Here is a 24413-nt window from a genome sequence, read left to right on the forward strand (position 1 = left end):
GAGGCCATGGGGAAGTAGCCCAGGGAGTTGTAGCTGTCACACAGCTGTTACAAGAACCACTGTAGACAGCTGCAAACCACAGGGCCCTGGGCTGTAACCCGGAGTAGAGGGCAGGCCCCGGTTCCCCCCATCCCTCCAACTCCCTACTTGATACCGGAGGAGTTGTACTGGACTGTGGGTTCCACCAGAGGGGAAGGTCTCTGGCCTGTTCCCCAATCCACTAGGTGGATCAGCAGAGACTGCAGTGATTGTTCTTCCTTTCCCAATGCTGGCCAGTGATGAGGCTACCTGAGTGAACAGCAGATTTGAGCCACGAAAGCGGCCAAACCAAGGGCTGCCGTGAACCTCTGAGGTGAGAAAATCCGCCAATAAGTGCAGGACCCACCAAGGCAGAGGATGAACTTTGTCACGACACTTATAAAGTTTGCGGATGATACCAAGCTGGGAGGGGTTGAAAGTACTTTGGAGGATAGGATTAAAATTCAAAATGATCTGGACAAACTGGAGAAATGGTCTGAACAGGATGAAATTCAAAGAGGACAGATGCAAAATACTCCATTTAGGAAGGAACCATCAGTTGCACACATACAAAATGGGGAATGACTGCCTAGGAAGGAACACTGCGGAAAGAGACCTGAAGGTCATAGTGGACCACAAGCTCAATATGAGTCAACAGTGTAACACTGTTGCAAAAAAGGGGAACATAATTCTGGGATGTGTAAGCAGGAGTGTTATAAGCAAGACATGAGAAGTAATTCTTCCGCTCTGCTCCACACTGGTTGGGCCTCAATTGGAGTATTGTGTCCGGTTCTGGGCGCTGCATTTCAGGAGAGATGCGGACAAATTGGAGAGGGTCCAGAGAAGAGCAACAGAAATGACTGAAGGTCTAGAAAGCACGACCTATGATGGAAGATTGAAAAAGTTGGGTTTGTTTAGTCTGGAGAAGAGAGGACTGAGAGGGGACATGACAGCAGTTTTCAAGTACACAGAAGGTTGTTACAAGGAGGAAGGAGAGGAATTGTTCTTCTTGACCTCTGGGGATGGGACAAGGAGCAATGATCTTAAACTGCAGCAGCGGAGGTTTAGGTTGGACATTGGGAAAAACTTTCTGTCAGGGTGGTTAAGCACTGGAATAAATTGCCTAGGGAGGTTGTGGAATCTCAGTCAGATTTTTGGGAACAGGTTAGACTGGCGCCTCTCAGGAATGGTCTAGATAGTACTTAGTCCTGCTGTGAGTGCAGGGGACTGGACTGGACGACCTCTCAAGGTCCCTTCCAGTCCTATGATTCCATGAACATGGAGGACTGGGCCATTGGCTCTTCTGCCGCTTGTGAGGGGAGACATAGGACCACTGGTGGAAGAATTGGGGAGCTCTAAATTGCTGTGTTGGAGGCGGGTGATAGAATTTGTGTTTGGATGCTGGTGTGTAGATACCCAGTGATCGAAGAGTGGCACTGGAGTCTTTGAGGAGTGAGGGGAGTCATCAGTCCTCTGATTGAAGAGATGAGACTCATCGAAAGGGAGGACCTATATGGTGGTCTGGACCTCCCTCGGGAAACCTAACAAATATAGCCACAACTCCCTGCACATGATGATCCCTGTAGCCATTGTGTGCAAAGAACTATCTGCTGTGGCCGTGGCCTGGAGAATTGTCCTCACAACTAACTTCCCCTCCTCTAGGGTAGCCTCAAAGCAGGCTTAATACTGCTGGGGCAGTTTGTCTGTGAAGTCAGCCATCTTGCTACAGCTAAGCAAGTCACACTTGGTGAACAGAGCCAAATAATTGGAAATGCAAAATAGAAGGCTGGCAGACGAGAAAACCTTGTGATGCAGAAGGTCAAGTCCGCTGCGGTGGAGCATGGGCAGGGCTTAAAATTCAGCCAGAGCTGTCCAGAGTGGAGCTCCAGTAAATATTTTCAAACCTGTGGGAGCCGCAGGCTCCAGAAAATACTCTGAGAATTTAAGCCCTGAGCGTGGATGTTGCTGCCGGGCCCGTTCCATCGCTGTCTAAATGACAAGGGAATGAGGAGTGGTATGGGGAGGGGTGAGAGAAGAGAAACTCAGATCCCTCTGAAGGCACATAGTACCTCTTCTTTGCCCCCTTGGGGGTGGGTGGGCAGGTACCTGGAGTGTGCCATACAATAGGTGCTGGTTGAAGAACACCATCTTTGATTGCTAGAGCCACCATGGCTGGTACTGAGGCATGCAAGATTTCGTGCAGCTGGTGCTGCTTGTCTTGTTCTTCCACCAGTGAGATGTGAAGGGCATCCATCATCTTGAACTTGGTGGCAGCCATCCAGGGCTGAAGAGGGAGTCGAAGATATAGGAGACAATGAGGGGAATCATTCAATTCTGGTGGTACTGTCAGAGTTGGACTAAGTGGTGTACCCTCCAACAGCAGTTCTGAATGCCTACTGATGACTGTTGAAGGGGCAAGATTGGAGACTTTTCACAAGCAGAGTGGGAAGATTCTGATGGCAGATACTGTGACCACGAAACCCAGTAAGGCCAACCAGGCAGATCCAGTGATTGCTGCGGAGGTCCTCAACGAGCAGGGTACCAAGGACCCCATGGCTGGGCAAAGGGAAGATATTGCCATTGAGTCAGCAGGACCTTAGAATAGTCACATCAGCAGTGTGTTGGGAGGTGGGGGAGGCACCGACGCTGCATTCCATCCAAGTCCTCAGATGTTGATAAGTCAGGGCCCGGTTCAAATGGTGGTGCCATAGGGACTGGCAGAGCCATTGGGGAGCAGGGAGGGACACAGCCCGAAGGAGGCAAGGCTAATGTACGGGAGCTTACTCTCCTAATAGGCAAAGCACTTGAAGGCATGGAGACCTCATCTTTGCCAAAGCAAAGAGTTTATGAGGCTCAGGGTCCGATTCGAGTCTTCCCCTGTGTCAGCAGCATGGACTCCACAGTCTGAACCAGAGCCAGAATGGAGGACTGCCTCAGAACAAAGGCATCAGCAGTGCTGACGTGGAAGGAGTTTACAGCTCAGTGGATGGAACTGATGGATCGGACATCTAGTGTGGCTTCCTATCATGCTTGTGAGCCTTGGAAATGGCTGCTTCTTCGTGGCCAGAACTGGACGGAGGAACATCCTTCTTGGGTCTGGAGAAAGATTTACTGCCATGGTTATGTGTATGCTTCCTTGCCTCATGGCTAGGCCCTGGTACTGATACCAGCAGGACTGGACTGGTGCTCCTTGGTAGGAGGTGTGCTCCTCAACTGCTCAGGCTGATGTATGGGGGGGAGGGAGGAGTGTCCATGGCCTGGATCCAACTGAGGCCTCATGCTGACCTCCATGAAGTGGTTCTTGAAGTGGAGGGCCCAGTCTTCCTGGGTACATCTTGGGAAGGAGAGGCAGATACTGCATCTAGATGAAATGTGGGCTTCCCCCATGAAGTAAAGGGCAACGAGCAAGGGTTGGAGGTGCAGATCTTGAAGCCCGGCATCTTTGGCATAATCCAGTACCCAGGCATAGGTGCTGAGGGGGGGCGGGGGGGGGGCGCACGCATGACCAGTAAAATGGCATCCCCAAGTCCTTAAAATCCTAAAAACTACTTCTGCAAACAAAAAAACTACTAAAAAACAACAACTATATACAGAAATAAAACAGTCTTTTCTGTGTTATAGGGAAGTGAATCACAAGAGATGAGAGAACAGAAGAGGCTTCACTCGGACCATGCGATGCTGAGAAGAAACTGAGGGCCCTGCCCTTTATTGCCTTGGACAGAATCATGAGGTGGAGCAAGGGCACATGCGTGGACTAACGGACACTACTATTTTCAAAAATCTCAGGCTCCGAACACATGCATATAACCCTCAGTGGAATACAATATGGACCATCACTCGAAGAAGAACTATCTGGGTAAAGAAACAACATTTGTGATGAAAAGCTGGCCTTCAATGCAATATTGACAAAATAGAATGTAATGGGTGCACACCCAGTCTAATGTCATAGCTGTGTCCCCAAAATATTTACAAACATTGCTACATGCAGAATCAAGTAGAATTACAGGATTTTAAAGGTGAGGTTTTAAGGCTGATGTACCATATACCACAGAGCAGTGCTTCTCAAGCTACCTGATGTGGGGGACTGGCAATTTTTTTTTTCCAATGTGCGCGCAGACCGGCAGCCGATGGCTCACGGACCGGCATCGGTCCGCGGACCACCACTTTGAGTAGCACTACCATAGAGCAAAAGAATGATTGTTTTAATTTTCGAAGATATGTTTGAATAGGTTGCTCACTCAGATATATGGTATCACTAGTCAAGATTTCCATGCTTCAAAACACATTAAGCCCACACGAAATCTTAAACCAACAACTTAGTTTTCAGTCACCAACATTTCAGTGTCCTTTCAAAAAAAAAAAGCAGCATAAGGTAGGGCCTACCAATAATATCCACAGAAGTAATGTCATCCACATGACATAATTATTTACTTTAAACCCCAAGGATCTGTTATTTCAAAACAGCTGGCATAGTCCAACAGAAAAATTAAAGAATCCAGTTGCTCTGAATCTAGACATTACCTTGGATGATATAAAATGGTAGCAGAATTGTACTATAAATAGACATTATGCTGATGTGAGGAGTTGGGACCTATCAATTCCCATGTTCTAATCGTGCCTCTAATAATTGCCTTCCTCAAGGCAAGAGAATATAATTTGTGTGCATTTCAAATTCCCATATTACAATAGTTACACACCATAACCCACCTAAAAGGGTTGTTATAGATTAACAGTGTGCCCTTGTTCTCAAGAAGGCCAATGGCATTTTGGGATGCAAAAGTAGGGGCATTGCCAGCAGATTGAGGGACGTGATTGTTCCCCTCGATTCGACATTGGGGAGGCCTCATCTGGAGTACTGTGTCCAATTTTGGGCCCCACACTACAAAAAGGATATGAAAAAATTGGAAAGCGTCCAGTGGAGGGCAACAAAAATGATTAGGGGACTGGAACACACGATTTATGAGGAGAGGCTGAGGAAACTGGAATTATTTAGTCTGCAGAAGAGAAGAATGAGGGGGGATTTGATAGCTGCTTTCAACTACCTGAAAGGGGGTTCTAAAGAGGATGGATCTAGACTGTTCTCAGTGGTAGCAGATGACAGAATGAGGAGTAATGGTCTCAAGTTGCAGTGGGGAAGGTTTAGGTTGGATATTAGGAAAAACTTTTTCACTAAGAGGGTGGGGAAGCATTGAAATGTGTTACCTAGGGAGGTGGTGGAATCTCCTTCCTTTGAAGTTTTTAAGATCAGGCTTGACAAATCCTGGCTGGGATGATTTAGTTGGGAATTGGTTCTGTTTTGAGCAGGGGGTTGGACTAGATGACCTCCTGAGGTCCCTTCCAACCCTGATATTCTATGATTCTATGAATTAATGTTTACAAAGTGCCCTGAAGATGGAAAGCATTTGTATAAGCACTAAGCATTTGTAATAATGTGTTGAAAGATGATGATGATTTTGTGAAGGCCAAAACTATAACAGGGTTCAAAAAAGAACTAGATAAATTCATGGAGGATAGGTTAATCAATGGCTATTAGCCAGGATGGGCAGGGATGGTGCCCCTATCCTCTGTTTGCCAGAAGCTGGGAATGGGCAACAAGGGATGGATCACTTGATGATTACCTGTTCTGTTCATTCCCTCTGGGACACCTGGCATTGGCCACTATCAGAAGACAGGATACTGGGTTAGATGGACCTTTTAGTCTGACCCAGTATGGCCATTCTTATGTTATGACATAGATGTTGCAAGGCTTCTAAAACAGCCTTCTCAGTGCTTGCTATCAACTCAGTGCTCTGATCAACTGTAGTCTATTAGGAAAGGGGTCAGGGAGCTTCTGAGAGACTGAGTTTTTCTGTTCACAAACTCCTAGATGTTAAGAGCTCTGCAGTGTACACTTCTTCCTTGGAGCTGTAATGGATTAGGAAACGTAGGCAAAGCCATATCACGGTTCACATAAAATACAATATGTTTAAGGCCTAAACTTAGGGAGACATCTGACCATTATTCTGGGAGAAAAACACATGGCTCCGAACAAGACAGAGAAGCTCCCTATTATTCTCTTGTGGCAGAACAAAGCACTATGAAGAAAAGTATCTCTGATGCTCTCCTGAGTATCAGTGGATTAAACTAATTTGGAATATGGCACTCTTATTTCAGAATAAGACCATATATACACATAATGAATTTATCAGGAATAGTTATTCCAGAATGACTCCCCAGGTGGATAAACTCTTTAAATATCTGTTTACTTCATAATCTGTTACTAGAAGTCATTATCAAGACTGAAAGTACATGTAGGCTCTTCAGGTAGAAAAAAAACTGGCAACAAGGATGAGGCTCTATTAAAAAACAGATCAAATGTCAGAGCATACACAGCGAGTATCACTTGGTAAAACCCTGTGTCTCAGATGCTACATTGATAGGGAACATACAAGTACATGAATGTATGTGAAGTAAGTTCCTCCAAACTGAACTGCTTAACAGGAGACAAGGGTGCCTCCCTGAAAGTAACAACATCTTTTAAGATCAGAGCTATATACACTGCAGACTTTGACTAAATTGCTGTGTCAGAACAGTTAATTTACCAATCTCCCTTAAAATGTGTATATCTGGCCTAGGTGGGGTACTGTAAATTATTTTTTGGAAGCATACTAGCTCAAAATTTTACATTCTGCGAAGAGCTGAGAAGGGACTCAAAGTCAGCCTCTTTTGAGCTCCAGGGAGCAACAATAAAGCCAAGAAATTCAGCACATCTTGCTTGGGCCCATCCCATTTTAGCAGAGCAACTTACTTGTATCCTAAATAGCACCCATAGCCCATGTGAACTTAGCTTCTTATTCATTCACCCCCTTTTTGCTTTAAGAATGAACCCCATATTTTAAGGGGACATGTTAGCACTGCACATTAACTCTCAACCTCTAACAATTTAAACAAAAGACGCTCAGGTTGGAATACAGAATTATTGCTTTGCCAAACAAGACCAGATTTAAAAATGTGGACTCGGATTCAAGAGATCAGGGCTGTAGTCTCAGTTCTGTCAGTCTTCCTGTGTGTCTTTGGACAAGTTATTTGACCTTGGTGTCTCAAGGTTTACTTATTGGTAAAACTGAATAATATTTCCCTATGTCTGAAGTAAAGGTGAGGGTAAATTCATCAGTGCTTGTGACATACTCAGGTACTTTATAGTGATGATCACCTCAGAACAGCATATAATTTAATTACAATCTATTTTTAATACTAACTGTTCAAAAGAAATAAGAGAAGTCTTCCACCTCTATCACAACTGTGAAGCATGCAATAGTGTATATATGAATGTTTTGAATCCTTAGTATCTGTGGGCATGTTTGATAACAGCACTATGGGGCTCACAGTTCATAAGTCTGCACGTCAGATTGGCCTACACAGAATGTCTTTGCTACATCATCAGAATTCAAGCAGCACAGTGCAAGAATACAAACCATGATAAATTCCTGAATGCAGCACACTAGATTGGCTGATGGGAAGACAGAAAGGACTAATGTGAGCAGTTGGAGAGTACTTACTGTTGTTGGTGCTGTTGCCATTGAAAGACCCAGGTGAGCTGCTGCTGTCTTTCTCTTTGTCTTGATTCTCAAAGTCCATGTTAAGGGACCTGCAGAAACAAAGCAAACTCTTAATACTCAAATTTCAAACTCCCATGGAGGTTCACTGTTTGATTTATAGTTATTTCACAGATAATCAATAGGATACGTAATACCAGGGTACAAATATATAGTAATGACAGGGTAGTTCACACGGCTGGAATGGAACTGTATGCGAAAGAAAGCAGAGTGTCAAATATAGTAAAAATCTTAAATGAATCAAATACTACAACAATCTCTATTGATCAAAATTCCATGCTTGAATAATAAGAGTATAGCAGTAGGAATAGACTACCGACCACCTGACCAGGAGGTGATGGTGATAGTGAAATACTCAGGGAGATTAGAGAGGATTCAGGGAAAAAAAACCAGAAAACCCAATAATAATGGGGGATTTTAAGTATCCCAATACTGACTGGGAACATGTCACCTCATGACAGGATGCAGAGATAAAATTTCTAGACACCATTAATGACTGCTTCTTGGAGCAGCTAGTCCTGGATCCCACAAGAGGAGAGGCAATTCTTGATTTAGTCCTAAGGGGAGGACAGGATCTGGTCAAAGAGGTGAATATAGCTGAACAACTCACTAATAGCGACCATAATGTAATAAATTTTAACGTCCTTGTATGGCGGAAAATACCAAAGAAATCCTTAACTTCAAAAAGGGAACTACACAAAAAATGAGGCGGCTAGTCAAATTGAAGTTAAAAGGAACACTCACAAGAGTTAAATGTTTGCAAACTGAATGGAAACTTTTTAAACACACCATAACAGAGGCTCGGACTATATGTATAACCCAAATAAATAAAAAAAGTAAGAGGACTAAAAACTGCCATGATGGCTAAAAAGAGTGAAAGAAGCAGTTAGAGACAAAAAGACATCCTTTAAAAATTGGAAGTCAAAACTCTCCTATGAGGAAAGTAGAAAGGAGCATTAACTTTGGCAAGCCAAGTGTAAAAGTATGATTAGATAAGCCAAAAGATAACTTGTAGAACAACTAGCAAAAGAGAAAAACTAACACCAAAAAAAATTTTTAAGCACATCAGAAGCAGGAAGCCTGCCAAGCAATCAATCAGTGGGGCCACTGGATGACTGAGGTGTTAAAGGAGCACTCAAGAAAACAAGTGGTTGTGGAGAAGCTAAACTTAGGGCTTGGCTACACTTGCGAGTTAAAGCGCATTAAAGCAGCCTTGGGCGCCCTAGCTCACTCCCCATCACACTGGCAAGGCCCGTAGAGCGTTCTGACTCCATGGCTAGAGCGCTCCTGATACTCCACCTTGGCAAGAAGATTAACACTTGTTGCTGAAACGCTCTGCGTCAGTGTGAACAAGGTGTTGCATTACTGCGCTCTGATCATCCTCCAGAAACGTTCCATAATCCCCTCAAGTCAAGTGGCCACTCTTCTCATCGTTTTGAACTCACCTAGGAATGCGGATAATCCCTTTGAAAGCTCCATTTCTGCGGGGCAAGCCATTACTGTGGAAGGCAGGGGAGGTCTGCTGCTGTCTGAACTTACAACACAGCACGCTGACATGTTCTCAGCCCCCCAAAAACCCACTCTCTCTCTCCCCCCACATACACACAACACACTCCCTGTCACACTCCACCCCACCCCATTTGAAAAGCACATTGCAGTTAATTGCATGCTGGGATAGCTGCCCATAATGCACCGCTCCCAATGCTGCTGCAAGTGCTGCAAATGTGACCACGCCAGTGCGCTTGAAGCTGTCAGTGTGGACAGACTGCAGCACCTTCCCTACTCCGCTCTACGAAGGCTGGTTTAACTCAAAGCACTCTACATCTGCAAGTGTAGCCATACCTTAATTCTTTGCATCACTCCTCACTGCAGAGGATGTGAGGGAGACTCCCACACCTGAGCCATTCTTTTTAGATGACAACTCTGAGGAACTGTCCGAGACTGAGATGTCAATAGAGGATGTTTTGGAACAAAAGTCATCAGGACCAGATGGTATTCACCAAAGAGTTCTGAAGGAACTCGTATATGAAATTGCAGAACTACTAACTGTGGTATATAACCTATCGGTTAAATCAGCACTGCACCAGATGACTGGAGGATAGCTAATGTAATGCCAATTTTTTAAAAAGACTCCAGAGACAACCCTCACTATTACAGGCCAGTAAACCTAACTTCAGAATCAGGCAAACTGGTTGAAACTGTAGTAAAGAATAGAATGATCAGGCAGACAGATGAACAAAATATGCTGGGGAAGAGTCAACATAGCTTTTATAAAGGGAAATCAGGCATCACCAGTCTATTAGAATTCTATGGGGGAGGGGTCAACAAACATATGGACAAGGGTGATCCAGTAGATACAGTGTACCTGGACTTTCAGAAAGACCTTGACAAGGTCACTCATCAAAGGCTCTTAAGCAAAGTAAGGAGCCATTGATTGTAATTCACTGAAAGACAGGAAACACAGGAGAGGAATAAATGATCAGTTTTCACAGTGGAGAGAGGTAAACAGGGTTCTCCAATGATCTGTACTGTACTAGGGCCTGTGCTGTTCAACATATTCATAAATCAGGTGGAAAAAGAGGTAAACAGTGAGGTGGCAAAATTTGCAGACAATAAAAAATTCCTCAAGACAGTTAAGTCCAAAGCTGACTGAGGAGCCACAAAGTGACCTCATAAAACTGAATGACTGGACAACAAAATGGCAGATGAAATTTAATGTTGATAAATGCAAAGTAATATACATTGGAAAACATAATCCCAACTATACATATAAAATGATGGGGTCTAAATTAGCTGTTACCACAAGAAAGAGCTCTTGGCGTCAAAACACACAAAAAAGAAGCTTATAAGACGTGGAAGATTGGACAAATGACCAGGGAAGAGTATAAAAATATTGCTCGGGCATGCAGGAGTGAAATCAGAAAGGCCAAATCACACCTGGAGTTGCAGCTAGCAAGAGATGTTAAGGGTAACAAGAAGGGTTTCTTCAGGTATGTTAGCAACAAGAAGAAAGTCAAGGAAAGTGTGGGCCCCTTACTGAATGAGGGAGGCAACCTAGTGACAGAGGATGTGGGAAAAACTAATGTACTCAATGCTTTTTCTGCCTCTGTCTTCACAAAAAAGGTCAGCTCCCAGACTACTGCACTGGGTAGCACAGCACGGGGAGGAGGTGACCAGCCCTCTGTGGAGAAAGAAGTGGTTCGGAACTATTTAGAAAAGCTGAACAAGCACAAGTTCATGGGACCGGATGCACTGCATCCGAGAGTGCTAAAGAGGTTGGCGGATGTGATTGCAGAGCCATTGGCCATTATCTTTGGAAACTCATGGTGATCGGGGGAAGTCCCAGACAACTGGAAAAAGGCTAACGTAGTGCCCATCTTTAAAAAAGGGAAGAAGGAGCATCCTGGGAACTACAGGACAGTCAGCCTCACCTCAGTCCCTGGAAAAATCATGGAGCAGGTCCTCAAGGAATCAATTCTGAAGCACTTAGAGGAGAGGAAAGTGATCAGGAACAGTCAGCATGGATTCACCAAGGGAAGGTCATGCCTGACTAATCTAATTGCCTCCTATGAGGAGATAACTGGCTCTGTAGATGAGGGGAAAGTGGTGGACATGTTGTTCCTTGACTTTAGCAAAGCTTTTGACACCGTCTCCCACAGTATTCCTACCAGCAAGTTAAAGAAGTATGGGCTGGATGAATGCACTATAAGGTGGATAAAAAGGTGGCTAGATTGTCGGGCTCAGAGGGTAGTGATCAACAGCTCCATGTCTAGTGGCAGCCGGTATCAAGTGGAGTGTCCCAAGGGTCAGTCCTCGGGCCGGTTTTGTTCAATATCTTCATAAATGATCTGGAGGATGGTGTGGATTGCACCCTCAGCAAGTTTGCAGATGACACTAAACTGGGAGGAGAGGTAGATACGCTGGAGGGTAGGGATAGGATACAGAGGGACCTAGACAAATTAGAGGATTGGGCCAAAAGAAATCTGATCAGGTTCAACAAGGACAACTGCAGAGTCCTGCACTTAGGATGGAAGAATCCCATGCACCGCTACAGACTAGGGACCAAATGGCTAGGCAGCAGTTCTGCAGAAAAGGACCTAGGGGTTACAGTGGACAAGAAGCTGGATCCGAGTCAACAGTGTGCCCTTGTTGCCAAGAAGGCCAATGGCATTTTGGGATGTATAAGTAGGGGCACTGCCAGCAGATTGAGGGATGTGATCATTCCCCTCGATTCGACATTGGGGAGGCCTCATCTGGAGTACTGTGTCCAGTTTTGGGGCCCGCACTATAAGAAGGATGTGGAAAAATTGGAAGACGTCTAGCGGAGGGCAACAAAAATGATTAGGGGACTGGAACACATGACTTATGAGGAGAGGTTGAAGGAACTGGGATTATTTAGTCTGCAGAAGAGAAGAATGAGGGGAGATTTGATAGCTGCTTTCAACTACCTGAAAGGGGGTTCCAAAGAGGATGGATCTAGACTGTTCTCAGTGGTAACAGATGACAGAACGAGGAGTAATGGTCTCAAGTTGCAGTGGGGTAGGTTTAGGTTAGACAATAGGAAAACTTTCATGAGGAGGGTGGTGAAGCACTGGAATGCGTTACCTAGAGAGGTGGTGGAATCTCCTTCATAGGATATGAGGGTTGGAAGGGACCTCAGGAGGTCATCTAGTCCAACCCCCTGCTCAAAGCAGGACCAATCCCCAATTTTTGCCCCAGATCCCTAAATGGCCCCCTCAAGGATTGAACTCACAACCCTGGGCTTAGCAGGCCAAAGCTCAAACCACTGAGCTATCCCTCCCCTCCTTCCTTTGAAGTTTTTAAGGTCAGGCTTGACAAAGCACTGGCTGTAATGATTTAGTTGGGGATTGGTCCTGCTTTGAGCAGGGGGTTGGACTAGATGACTTCCTGAGGTCCCTTCCAACCCAGATATTCTATGATTCATTGTGGATAGTTCTCTAAAAACATCTGTCAATGTGCAGTAGCAGTCCAAAAAAAAAGTGAATAATGTTAGGAACCATTTGAAAAGGGAAGATGAGAAAATATCATAATGCCACTATATAAACAAATAGGATGCCCACATCATGAATACCGTGTGCTGTTGTGGTCGCCCCATCTCAAAAAAGATATATTAGAATTGCAAAAGGTATACAGAAGGGAAGACAAAAATTATGAGGAATATGGAACTGGAGAAATTAAAATAAGACTGGGACCGTTCAGGTTGGAAAACGGATGACTAAGAGGGGATATGATAGAGCACTGGTTTTCAAACTTTGAGTCGCAACACAGTACTGTGTCGCAGAATGCAAGGCACTAGAGGTTGCCTTGCTCAGCACTGAGGGACCCTGGCGGCCGCCCAGTAAAAACTAGTAGTGCTGTGCCCCGGAAGTAGCCAGCAGCAGGTCTGGCTCCTAGGCAGGGGAGCCACAGGGCTCCGCGCACTGCCCCTGCCCCGAGCACCGGCTCCACACTCCCATTGGCCAGTTCCCAGCCAATGGGAGCTGGGAGGGGGGGAAGGTGGTGTTTGCAGGTGAGAGCCATGCAGAGAGGTTTGCGAGCCTCCGCCTAGGAGCCGGACCAATGGCGTAGCCAGGTGGAGAAAACGGGGAGCGGAGATAAAAAAAGATGCCACCCGCTTGTACTCACCCAGCGGCGCTCCGGGTCTTTGGCATCAGGTCCTTCACTCGCTCCGGTCTTCGGCAGCATTGAAGGACCCCCTGACACCGAAATGCCACCAAAGCCTGGAGCAAGTGAAGGACCCAGAGCGCCGCCTGACCAGCTGCCGAAGACCCGGAGCGCTGCCGGGTGAGTAAAAATTAAAAAGGCACCACTTCTGCTTGGTGGGAGAATGGCCACTCCCCCCCCAGCTATGCTACTGAGCCAGACCTGCTGCTGGCCGCTTCCGGGGCACAGAGCAGTCCGTGATGCCAGGACAAATGGGAAGCCTGCCTCTGCACCCTGGCTGCGCCGCTGACTGTGAGCCACTGGAGATAAGCCTGCACCCCAATCTCCTGCCCCAGCCCTGAGCCCCGCCCTAAACCCGGAGCTCCCTCCTGCACCCAGGCCCCTCATCCCTGGCCCCACCCCAGAGCCTGCACCCCCAGCCTAGAGTCTTGACCCCCCACACACACACACCGCAAACCCCTCATCCCCAGCTCCATTGGGGCATGGGCATCAACAATTATCTTCAGCTGGGTTGCCAGAAAAAAAGTTTGAACACCATTGTGACAGGGGTCTATAAAATCATGAATGGTGTGGAGAAAAAGTGTTTTTCACCCTTTCACATAAAACAAGACCAAGAGGTTAGCAAATGAAATTAATAGGCAGAAAGTTTTAAACTAACATAAGGAAGTACTTCTTCACACAACACACAAATCAACCTGTGGAACTCATTGCCAGGGGATGTTGTGAAAGCCAAAAGTATAACTGGGTTCAAAAAAGATCTAGATAAGTTGATGAAGGATAGGTCCAACAATGGCCATTAGCCAAGATGGTCAGGGACACAACCCATATTCTAGGTGTCCCTAAACCTCTAATTGCCAGAAGTTGGGACTGGAAAACCGGATAGATCATTCAAACTGCCTTGTTCTGTTCATTCCTTCTGGCACATCTTGCACCAGCCAGTGGACCATTGGTCTCATTCAGTATGGCCATTTATGTCCTTACTTTATTATAGAGTTATGAATCCTGATGCAATTTTAACTATGATCTTGTTACTGCTCCATCATAACACACATCATTTTAATATTAGCTATGACTATGAGCCACATGCTAGACATACAACTGCACACATCGCTCTCATTGACTATGGATGTGTCATCTTTAACCCAAGACCAGTCTCCAGTCTATCCTCCTTTGATGAGAGAGCAATAGCATCCTCCCTATCACAACACACACAAGGTTGGTCTTCTGACTGAGGCACAAAAGTGAGTGGCCTGATGCCCCAGTTCTATTCCTGGCTCTGCTACAGACTCCCTGTATGACCTGGGAGAAAGGAAAAAAAAAATCTCTGGTGCGTCAGTTTCATATACAAGATGGGATAATACTTATCTGCTTCAGAGTCTGAGAGACTAAATGAATCAATATTAGGTATTATACTTCCATATATACAAAGACCTGCATGACTGAAATCCCATCTTCCTCCTATACGATCATCATTCAAGACATCAAAAATTTTACATCTAACAAATCCTTTAGCATCCAAAATTATTGGGCTCCCTCTCGCTTATTTCTTAAACCTTGTATACCTTTCAGTTAAGCTAATTATACTGTGTTGTTGAAACCATTTTGGAAATAGTTTTAAATGTCCATAGACCCAAGTGAGTCCCCAAAGCACACACCGTCTAACATGCAGTCAGCCGGTCAAGTTCCTGTCTGAACTGGCATGGTATCCAAGGTTTAAAATGTCAGTTGTGATACCTATCGGACATTTATCTACTTTACACAGAAGTGTACAAAGTGAGGGGAATATGAAGAAAGAGTTGAAGTTCTTTTGGATATCATAACACTATTTCCACACAGATTTTTTTTCTTGTTTTTCTTTAACCGTAACCTTAACTTTTGCGTTTGACAGGTTTCAGAGTAACAGCCGTGTTAGTCTGTATTCGCAAAAAGAAAAGGAGTACTTGTGACACCTTAGAGACTAACCAATTTATTTGAGCATAAGCTTTCGTGAGCTACAGCTCACTTCATCGGATGCATACTGTGGAAAGTGTAGAAGATCTTTTTATAAATACAAAGTATGAAAAAATACCTCCTCCCACCCCACTCTCCTGCTGGTAATAGCTTATCTAAAGTGATCACTCTCCTTACAATGTGTATGATAATCAAGTTGGGCCATTTCCAGAACAAATCCAGGTTTTCTCACCCCCCCACCCCCAACACACAAACCCATTCTCCTGCTGGTAATAGCTTATCTAAAGTGACCACCCTCCTCACTTTAGATAAGCTATTACCAGCAGGAGAGTGGGTTTGTGTGTGTTGGGGGGGGTGGGGGGGGGTGAGAAAACCTGGATTTGTGCTGGAAATGGCCCAACTTGATTTTCTCACCCCCCCCCCCCCACACACACACAAACCCACTCTCCTGCTGGTAATAGCTTATCTAAAGTGAGGAGAGTGGTCACTTTAGATAAGCTATTACCAGCAGGAGAGTGGGTGTGTGTGTGTTGGGGGTGGGGGGGTGAGAAAACCTGGATTTGTGCTGGAAATGGCCCAACTTGATTATCATACACATTGTAAGGAGAGTGATCACTTTAGATAAGCTATTACCAGCAGGAGAGTGGGGTGGGAGGAGGTATCTTTTCATGCTTTGTGTTTATAAAAAGATCTTCTACACTTTCCACAGTATGCATCCGATGAAGTGAGCTATAGCTCACGAAAGCTTATGCTCAAACAAATTGGTTAGTCTCTAAGGTGCCACAAGTACTCCTTTTCTTTTTGCACATACAGACTAACACGGCTGCTACTCTGAAACCTGTTAGATGTATATGTAACAAACATGAACACAGGGAAATTTTTAAACAATTCCCACAAATTAATACTATTCAGTTTTACTGATAGGACCTGACAACATGTCTTCACGGATCCAGATCAGCCGTAACCCACATAAATATTTGTCATTGTTATGGTTGCTCTTTTTTTCAAAAATGTAGTTACTCTAGTGCCTTAGCTGAAATCTACCAACTTACATTTACCATTTTTTGGCCAAATTCCTTGAAAAAGTGGAACTTCAATTAAGGGCCTACTGGGGTCAGCAATAAACCCTAGAAGAAAATCCAATCTAGTTCCACATAGAGGTAACACTAATTAAATCTACAATGACTCTCTCGCATTTTGATATACTGTGTTAATCACAACTTAGTTGCTGACTTATTTTATTCAAAAAGCCATTATTGTGAGAACCACAAAAAGCACTGTGAGTTCTAGATTGATTCTGCAGCAACACTATCCAACAAATACAAAAGCATTTATACAGAGCTTTATTTTTCCAACAGTATAAGCATTCAACTAACATTATCTAACAAATACAAAGCATTTACACAGAGCTTTATTTTTCCAACAGTATAAGCATTAAACTATTCTCCAAGCTGAGCTGTCATCAGTGATCCTGGTGCACAAACAACAAATTTTGTTACTTCAGCTCCATTAGAAACAAAGGATTAATTTCAATATTTCCCAAACAGATTAGGACAAACATACCCTGTTAATTTTTTGAACAACTCTGCAGGTATTAAACCCTAACATTTAGTACACACAAATATCTACCTGTTGTACTACACAGCTATGCCATTTTAAAACAATTCCTTAGTGTTGCAGGAAATTGTGCATTTTAAAACTTTGCACATGTGTCAACTGTTACTCAGTGAGATACAGACAAATGTGAAGTCTGAAGTTAACCACATAGGGGAAAAAAAAGGTTTTCGAGTTTTAAAAATATTTTGTTTCCTCTGCTTTGATTACTCAAGAGCACCTGAACAGATTTTGTTAAACTCACCTTTAGGCTCAAGCAAAGCATGGAAAAGTTTCAGTCCTAGACTTTAATTCTATACTCCTGTAAGCCTTATGAATTTAACTACTAGCTAGTTATCAAAAAATATAATATGTATCATAGGGGTAAGTTAAAGTCATAATAAACCTCTGTTTCTGCATAGAATTTTTTTACATAAGATTTTCAGAGACGGATATGGTGTTGCAGTTACATTGTGTTTTTCCTTTTTAAAACTTGCTTTCGATCCACGATAGTGGGCCATCTATAAAATTATGTCAAGTTGTGGCACAGTGCGGTATTTTAACACCTGTGGTGCAAAGCATGAGGCTGAAGGCAGGGTATCAGTCACCTGAACAGAGGTGACATTACAGAAGCAGGCATGCACTGAAGTGTCTTGCTAAGATTACCACATAGCTATGTTCAATATTAGAGAGAAACTATGGTATATACTCGTCCATTAGCCTGTTTGTTTATAAGCCAAACCCTCCAAGATGGCAGGCAAAAATGGCAAAAACTGGCCGCAACTTCCCGTGGCTCCCATTGGCTGGGAACAGCGAACCGCAGCCACTGTGAACTGAAGGGCTCCATGCTTGAGAACGCTCCAGGTAAACAAAACAACAATGTATTAGATATTCAATTCAATAGAGCTTAAAATCGTCAAATTTTGATGTAGACCAGTTGATAAGCTGACCCCCGCTCTTTAATGCTTCACTTTTTTACCAAAAAAATTTGGCTCATGAATGAGTACATACGGGTAGTTTATACAATGTTTTAAAAATATTGTTGCTCCAAGAAATTTAAACAAAATTTAAACAAAACTGAAAAGAATGGTCTTTTCTTTGTAACTTAATGTTGTTTTCAGCTTTTTTTTTTTTTTTTAAAGTTCTCTCCACCCCACTTTTGAAGTACCCTCCTTGACATACACTCTACCTCCCTTTTCCTCTATGCTCCCATTTTTGCTTCCCTGATGTCTCCCCCATATATATATTGCAAGAACAGGCTCACAATACTCCTACCATTTAAGTGCTTCCAGGAATCGCTTCAAATCATTGAAGAATCAGCTGAACAAACTCAAATGGCAATTTTCTCAAAAATCAAAATTCTCTTCTTTAAAATGCTATAGCTTAGTTGAGACCCTCCTAGCAGCCTTTTAATAGTGAGGTCAATAAGCAACATTTTGTAATTTAAGAAAAGAGCTAGCAGCCGGGAATAGGACTGGGAGTTAAAAATGAAGGAAGAAAATAGAGGTGGAGGGGCACACAAGGAGGCAGATGTGGACACAAAGTTATTTTCTACACAAAGTTGGAGAAAATATTTTAAAACATTAAAATTTTAAGAGTACATGGAACACCTGTGAATTGAATAGGCAACGGACATTAACTAGGAAGGTGCTTTCAGCTAATATGACATGACACCATTTGCTTACTGGTAGGCATCACAAGATATCAGCACAGCTATTGACCAGTTAAAGGCAGAATTATCTAATGCCATTTTATAATTTGCCCTTATTCTACGCTGTCGAATTATTAACAAAATCAAAACTGAGAAGTGGTCAATAAACATCCTCTGGAAAAAAATTCAATTCTCCACTGGGGAACAAGTTATACTGAGAAACTAAATGCAAAGTGCCACAGCAAACAAACTCGCATGCTGGGTAAATTTAACTTTTGGTAGGATTCCAAAGGCAGAAGTCAGCAAGCGTTGCCAATTTGGAAACAGCAAGCCATCTACACAGTTGCTTGCACTGTATACCTTAACAGCACAATTTGGATAAGAGTACTAATGCCAGGTTCTTAAGCCACGGCTTAGCCTCCCAGGGAAACATTCAGTAGGTTTATACTAAGGCCAAAGTAGTGACTAATCTGCTGGCACTTTACAGCTACCAAAGTTCAATTTCAACCCTTGGATCACTTGCATTGTCACACTGCCTCAGAAAATTTGCAGAAACGCTATTTTTAGGACACTAATGCCTTCGTATTAGCTCAATTTTTTAAAAGTACTTGTTTCATATGCAGCTAAAGAGATTCCTGCAAACACTGCAAAAAAAAAAAGTCTTCCTTGTTCTGCTCAGAGAACAATATACTCACCCACACTGCAAGGCTTTGGGGAAAAAAAGAACTGTGAACCAGCCACAATACAGCCAGAATTCATTTATGCTACATTAATTAAAAATTACAGCACAAGGCCCAATTAATGAAGTAACAGCAGCTTAATTCAATCAGAACTCAACACAAATTTCAGCACTCAAGAAGAGACACGACCTAAAACCACTAACTGCTTGCAGGATATCCACTTTTAGACTAAAAGGCAGTACAACAACACAGAAGGACTTGCTGCCTGCCAGCAAAAAGTAAATACTACTGAAGGCCTCCCCAACACACCTGAGAATTGTGAGGATATCTTCCCCAGAAAAGCCAAAATACATAAGCAGTAACAATAGACCTCAAAAGAAATTTAAAAGTAGCTCTCTTCTCATTTAGTTTCGTGTGTTTAGCCCCTTCATGTTTTGTTGACAAAGACTGCAAGTACCACAGCAGTTGCTGGGCTTCCCATAGGACACATAGAGGCCAGTGTTTTTATCTTCACACACACTAGGAGAAAGTTCTTTCCTCTCAGCTGCAAGAAGCCAACATGTTTACACACAAGGAAGGATACCTGACAATAAAGGCAGTTCCTTCCCACAAGAAGCCTGAAAGCACACAGGATAGTGTGTTCAGACCATGTAGCCTCCACACATCATAAATATAAACTGTATAAAGTTCTATGCAACAAAAATATCCCAGCATCCTCTGACAAAGAAAGTTAAACAAACTTTTTTTTTAAAAAAATTAACAAAAAGAGAGAATCCAGTCTTCAGGGAGCATCTGTGCATATGTTTAGACCAAAAACCAAAACAAACAGGCAGAGAAGAAGCCATGCAAAAATTAGAGTATGACTGCTTTTACTTTGGAAGTTTTCCCCTTGGCTGGGAGAGATTTATTTATTCTTTGTATTAGGGTTTGAATATATTTAGTGGTCAATGGTGTTGCCCTTCTCCCAGTCAGCGATCAACATTCTATGTTGCTAGTGATAGCTCCCATTATTACTCAAAGAAGTCCAAAGTTAAAGATTTCTCTGGAGTAGACCCTCATTATTTTATTTATTATTTGTCTTATGATAGTGTCTTGGCAATGAAATCCACCCACCTCCCCCTCCGGGCTTCAGAGCTTGCGCTTCACCCAAGCATCTACATCAGCGATTTCCAAACTGTGGGTTGCAACCCCTAATGGGGTCATGCCACCAACAGATGGCATTGTAGCAATCTTTACTTTGCGAAGGATACCATTTTGACCTGCACAGTGTGCCTTGCATGTATGGTGTGTGTAAGGTCACAATGTATGAAGGACACCATTTTGCTCTACAAAATGGCATCCTCCATAAAACATGACCTTGCACGCCATACATACAAGGTCACATTGTGCAGAGGTCACCATTTTGCTCTTCAAAATGGCTTCCTCCATACAGGAAAGACTTCATTAAAATGGCATCGTGCCAGCAAAAAGTTTGGAAAACCTTAGGGTTTATGTGGCTATTTTTAGCACCACAGCAAGTACTCCACAAACCCAACTCTGCAGACCCGGACTTGGACTCACTGCCATGGGGATTTTATTTATTTATTTGCCATGTAGACATACTCTAAGGAATCCAATCAGGCTCCCATCATAGTAGGTATATAAACACTTGAGGTTTTATTTAAAGGTTTACCCGTGACGTAATGGATAAGAATCCCAATCTTGTCAAACTCTAACTCTGTAAGCCCCCAACCTAAAGACTACTTAACTGAAGGAATTTGGGCACCCATATAAAGCTCCCTGTGCTAATGAGTAGCCTACTGAGACTAAAATAGTACACAGCAATGCTAATTCCAAGTTGCACAAGTGCTAAAACCAGTGGATTCAAAGCGTGATATTTGCAGATCCAAATTTTGAACAGGGATTTTGATGGGATTTCTGAAGGTGCGGAGAGAAGAGGGTGGAAAATGGGCTTAATTTTTCAGTATTAAAAATTTACATAAAATATGCAGTTTCTTTAGAATATTTAGTGTCATATAATAGTTAATACAGCATCCAGCACAGATGACATGGTAATATGTGGCTGCACTATAGCTAGAGTGCTTTTCTTAAAACAGTCTCGTCAGCTAGCTTCGGAGTTTACAGCAGCACAACACGTTGCAATCGTATTGCTCAGAGTTTGGGTCCTCAGCTTCACAAAGCAGAGGAGGATAGGAATGTAGCACAAGCAGTGTACTCAGACCCAGGGTGGGAAATGCTGCCTCGTAACCTCCTCTGTTTGATTGAAAGGGTAGTAGCAAACTGACTGACTACTAATGGAAATGTACTCATCCAGCCTTGACAGAGGGAATGATCCAGTGCAGGATCTGATGCGGGGATAAAAAGAGAACTGGGCAAGTGTCTCTGCTGAAAATATTTTTTTTCTAAACGAGAAATATTAAGCCTTAATCCTGATGCATGGGATAGAACATCTCATGTGTAGCAGATATTTTTAACCACTTTTTTTGGTGGGGGGGGGGGGGAAGGGGACGGACATGAAGTGGGAGACAGGTGATCTTTGGTTTTGTTAATTTAAATGGTGAAAAAGACAGAGGTATTTTTGGAACCCTCTGCTTCACTCTCAGTACAATTAATATGCATTCTAATGAACCCTGAGCATGTCCTTTCTCTAAGGCAACTTCACTGAAAAATATATATCTTGCTTCTCTGTAACTGTCAAGTTGCAAAGCCAACTATAAAGACACTGCACTTGAGCCATTCTATTTACACAGATGCTTTAGTTGCCCAAAGTCTAAGGGACACAAAACATTGATTTCTTCCTACAGTGTCTCTTGTAGCCATAAGGTAAGTTTAAATCTTCCATTGCAAAAATGGGGAGAGATTTAAATCTCATATCACTTGCTCTCATCACAGTTTAAAAAGACCTTTATTAGGACCTGTAGGGGTAACTTTCAAAGCAATATGCAAATAATTTTGCCATACAGCTCCCACTAGCATCAGAGACAAATCCCAAAATATCATTTTGAAATTTTACTAATGTGTCTGAGAATAGTTTGCTTATTGGCTAAAGAGGGTCTCTACATTTGAAAGTTGCACCTTCACAATAAAGAGATTGCACTACAGTATTGTGTATGAGGTGAACTGAAAAATAATTTTTTTTATTTATATGATTTTTATTACAAATATTTGCACTGTAAAAATGATCATGTGAGCACTATACACTTTGTATTGTGTTGTAATTGAAATATATTTGAAAATGTAGACAAACACCCAAAATATTTAATACATTTCAACTGGTATTTCTAATTGCTTAACAGTCCTATTAAAAGTGCAGTTAAACGCATTTCTTTTTTTTTCTAGTTAATCACATGAGTTAACAGCAATTAATCAACAGTCCTAGTAAAATAATAAACAGGTTCAGATGCTTGGGTTACAGTTCCTCCCAACCATAAAATGTCGAAAATCATCACCAGCTTGTCTAGTAATGAATTGAGATGGCAGCATGAGCCAGTATGCAAGATCAGTTGGATCAATGGGAAGATTATTTCAAGATGCTCCTTGACTGTTCATCTAGTGTCCCTCTTCTGCTTGAAGTGAGACGGGAAGTCCTGATAAAGCCACTTTCTGTTAACCAAGAAGTGGTTCATACTACAGTTCCTAAACTGAAGTGAGGAAAGGCACCATGAGCTTGTAACATGACCCTTGAGTAGCTGAAAAAAGGAGAGAATATTATTGGGTATGCACTCTTCCAGTCCATCTGGCACACTAATATCATCCCTGACGAATGGAAGAAGGGTGTTACTCTCTGTTCAAAAAGGGTGATAATGGTGTATCAACTATAGAGAAATTATGCTGTTGTCAATCACAAAACAAGTGTTTGCCACAATGCACGCTGCTAATGCGAGAAATTAACATGGAAACAGAGGCCAGGATATTCATTGTGGATTTAGACCTTGTTGTGCCACTACTGACCAGATCTTTACCTTGGGACAGCTTTTTGAGAGGATGGCTGAATTGAATAAAGCATGCACTGCATTTCTGATAGATTTCCTTCAGACCTTTGAGCAAACTTGAAGGGATCTGATGAGGCATTCCTGGGAAGACAGTGTCATTCATAGAAGAGCTCTATAATGGAATGGAAATCTGTGTTTGGTCAAGAGCAAATACACAACATGGTTTCCGCCTTTCACAGGAGTTGAACAAGGTTGTGTCCTGTCACCGTTCTTCAGTAACAGCACTGATGGATAAGCTTGAAGAAGATAGCTGTCAGTAACATTGGGCTGAACACCGTTTTGTTTCAAGACCTCAAAATGGGCCGATAAAATGGAGAAAATACACTCAATATTTTGATTATATCATATCCCATATATGTAGAAGTCTAGCAGTCTCAAATTGAATTTGAGTACTCAACGCATTTCCATATAGAGAACTAACTTAAAAATTCACATTCAGCTCAAATGATAGCCTCATTGTAACTTGCTAATAGCTCTATAACTAATCTAAGTGAAGAGTGAGTCCACACTGGCACTAACAAAACTCTTAGAAAACTGATAGGGGAAAACATCCCTCTTTCTTTGATAGCGTACAAAAGTCCAACGGACCTCCCAAAGCAGTATATATTCAAGGAGGATTTAGTGTTTGACAGCAGTCTTCAATACCATCCTGCCGAAGACCACATCAAGCATTCTGTAGTACCTAATGAAAACGTGTGAGGCGACAACTCATGATTTGATGAAGTCAAACCCTGAACTCTGAGGTTCGATCCACACACACCATTGCACCTGTTTATCATTATTTTAAAAACAGATTTTGTGAAACTGGTGACAACTCCTGTGTGGACATTCTCAAACCGATATAAGCCAGGTTTAAATCAAATGAAGAATGTCCACCCAGGAGTTTGCATCAGTCTATTTTAAAACAAATTTTTATTAACCTAATGCAACTTTGTGTTTAGACTATTTAACCCACATATGGGAGATCACAGAATCATAGAATATCAGGGTTGGAAGGGACCTCAGGAGGTTATCTAGTCCAACCCCCTGCTCGAAGCAGGGCCAATCCCCAATTTTTGCACCAGATCCCTAAACGGCCCCCTCAAGGATTGAACTCACAACCCTAGGTATAGCAGGCCAATGCTCAAACCACTGAGCTATCCCTCCCACCCGAGATGCGATCAAGGATTTAACTGTTTCCTTGCGGCATTTGGGAGGCACTAGAACCTCGACATTTAGACCGATATAGAAGACTGGAGAGAGAAAAAGG

The 24413-nt window shown here is 42.9% G+C and overlaps 1 protein-coding gene across 2 annotated transcripts in view; it reads right to left on the reverse strand.

Annotated features, from left to right (window-relative positions):
• SPPL3 (signal peptide peptidase like 3) overlaps positions 1 to 24413 on the reverse strand; it is a 141624-nt gene that overhangs the window by 30641 nt on the left and 86570 nt on the right. For both annotated transcript variants that reach the window (XM_048821441.2, XM_048821438.2), the window contains exon 3: positions 7557 to 7645. In XM_048821441.2, coding sequence (XP_048677398.1) covers positions 7557 to 7645 — 89 coding nt within the window. The remainder of the gene's footprint in view (positions 1 to 7556; positions 7646 to 24413) is intronic.

The sequence above is a fragment of the Caretta caretta genome, chromosome 15 (genome assembly GCF_965140235.1).
Source record: "Caretta caretta isolate rCarCar2 chromosome 15, rCarCar1.hap1, whole genome shotgun sequence".
Taxonomy (NCBI): Eukaryota; Metazoa; Chordata; order Testudines; family Cheloniidae; genus Caretta; species Caretta caretta.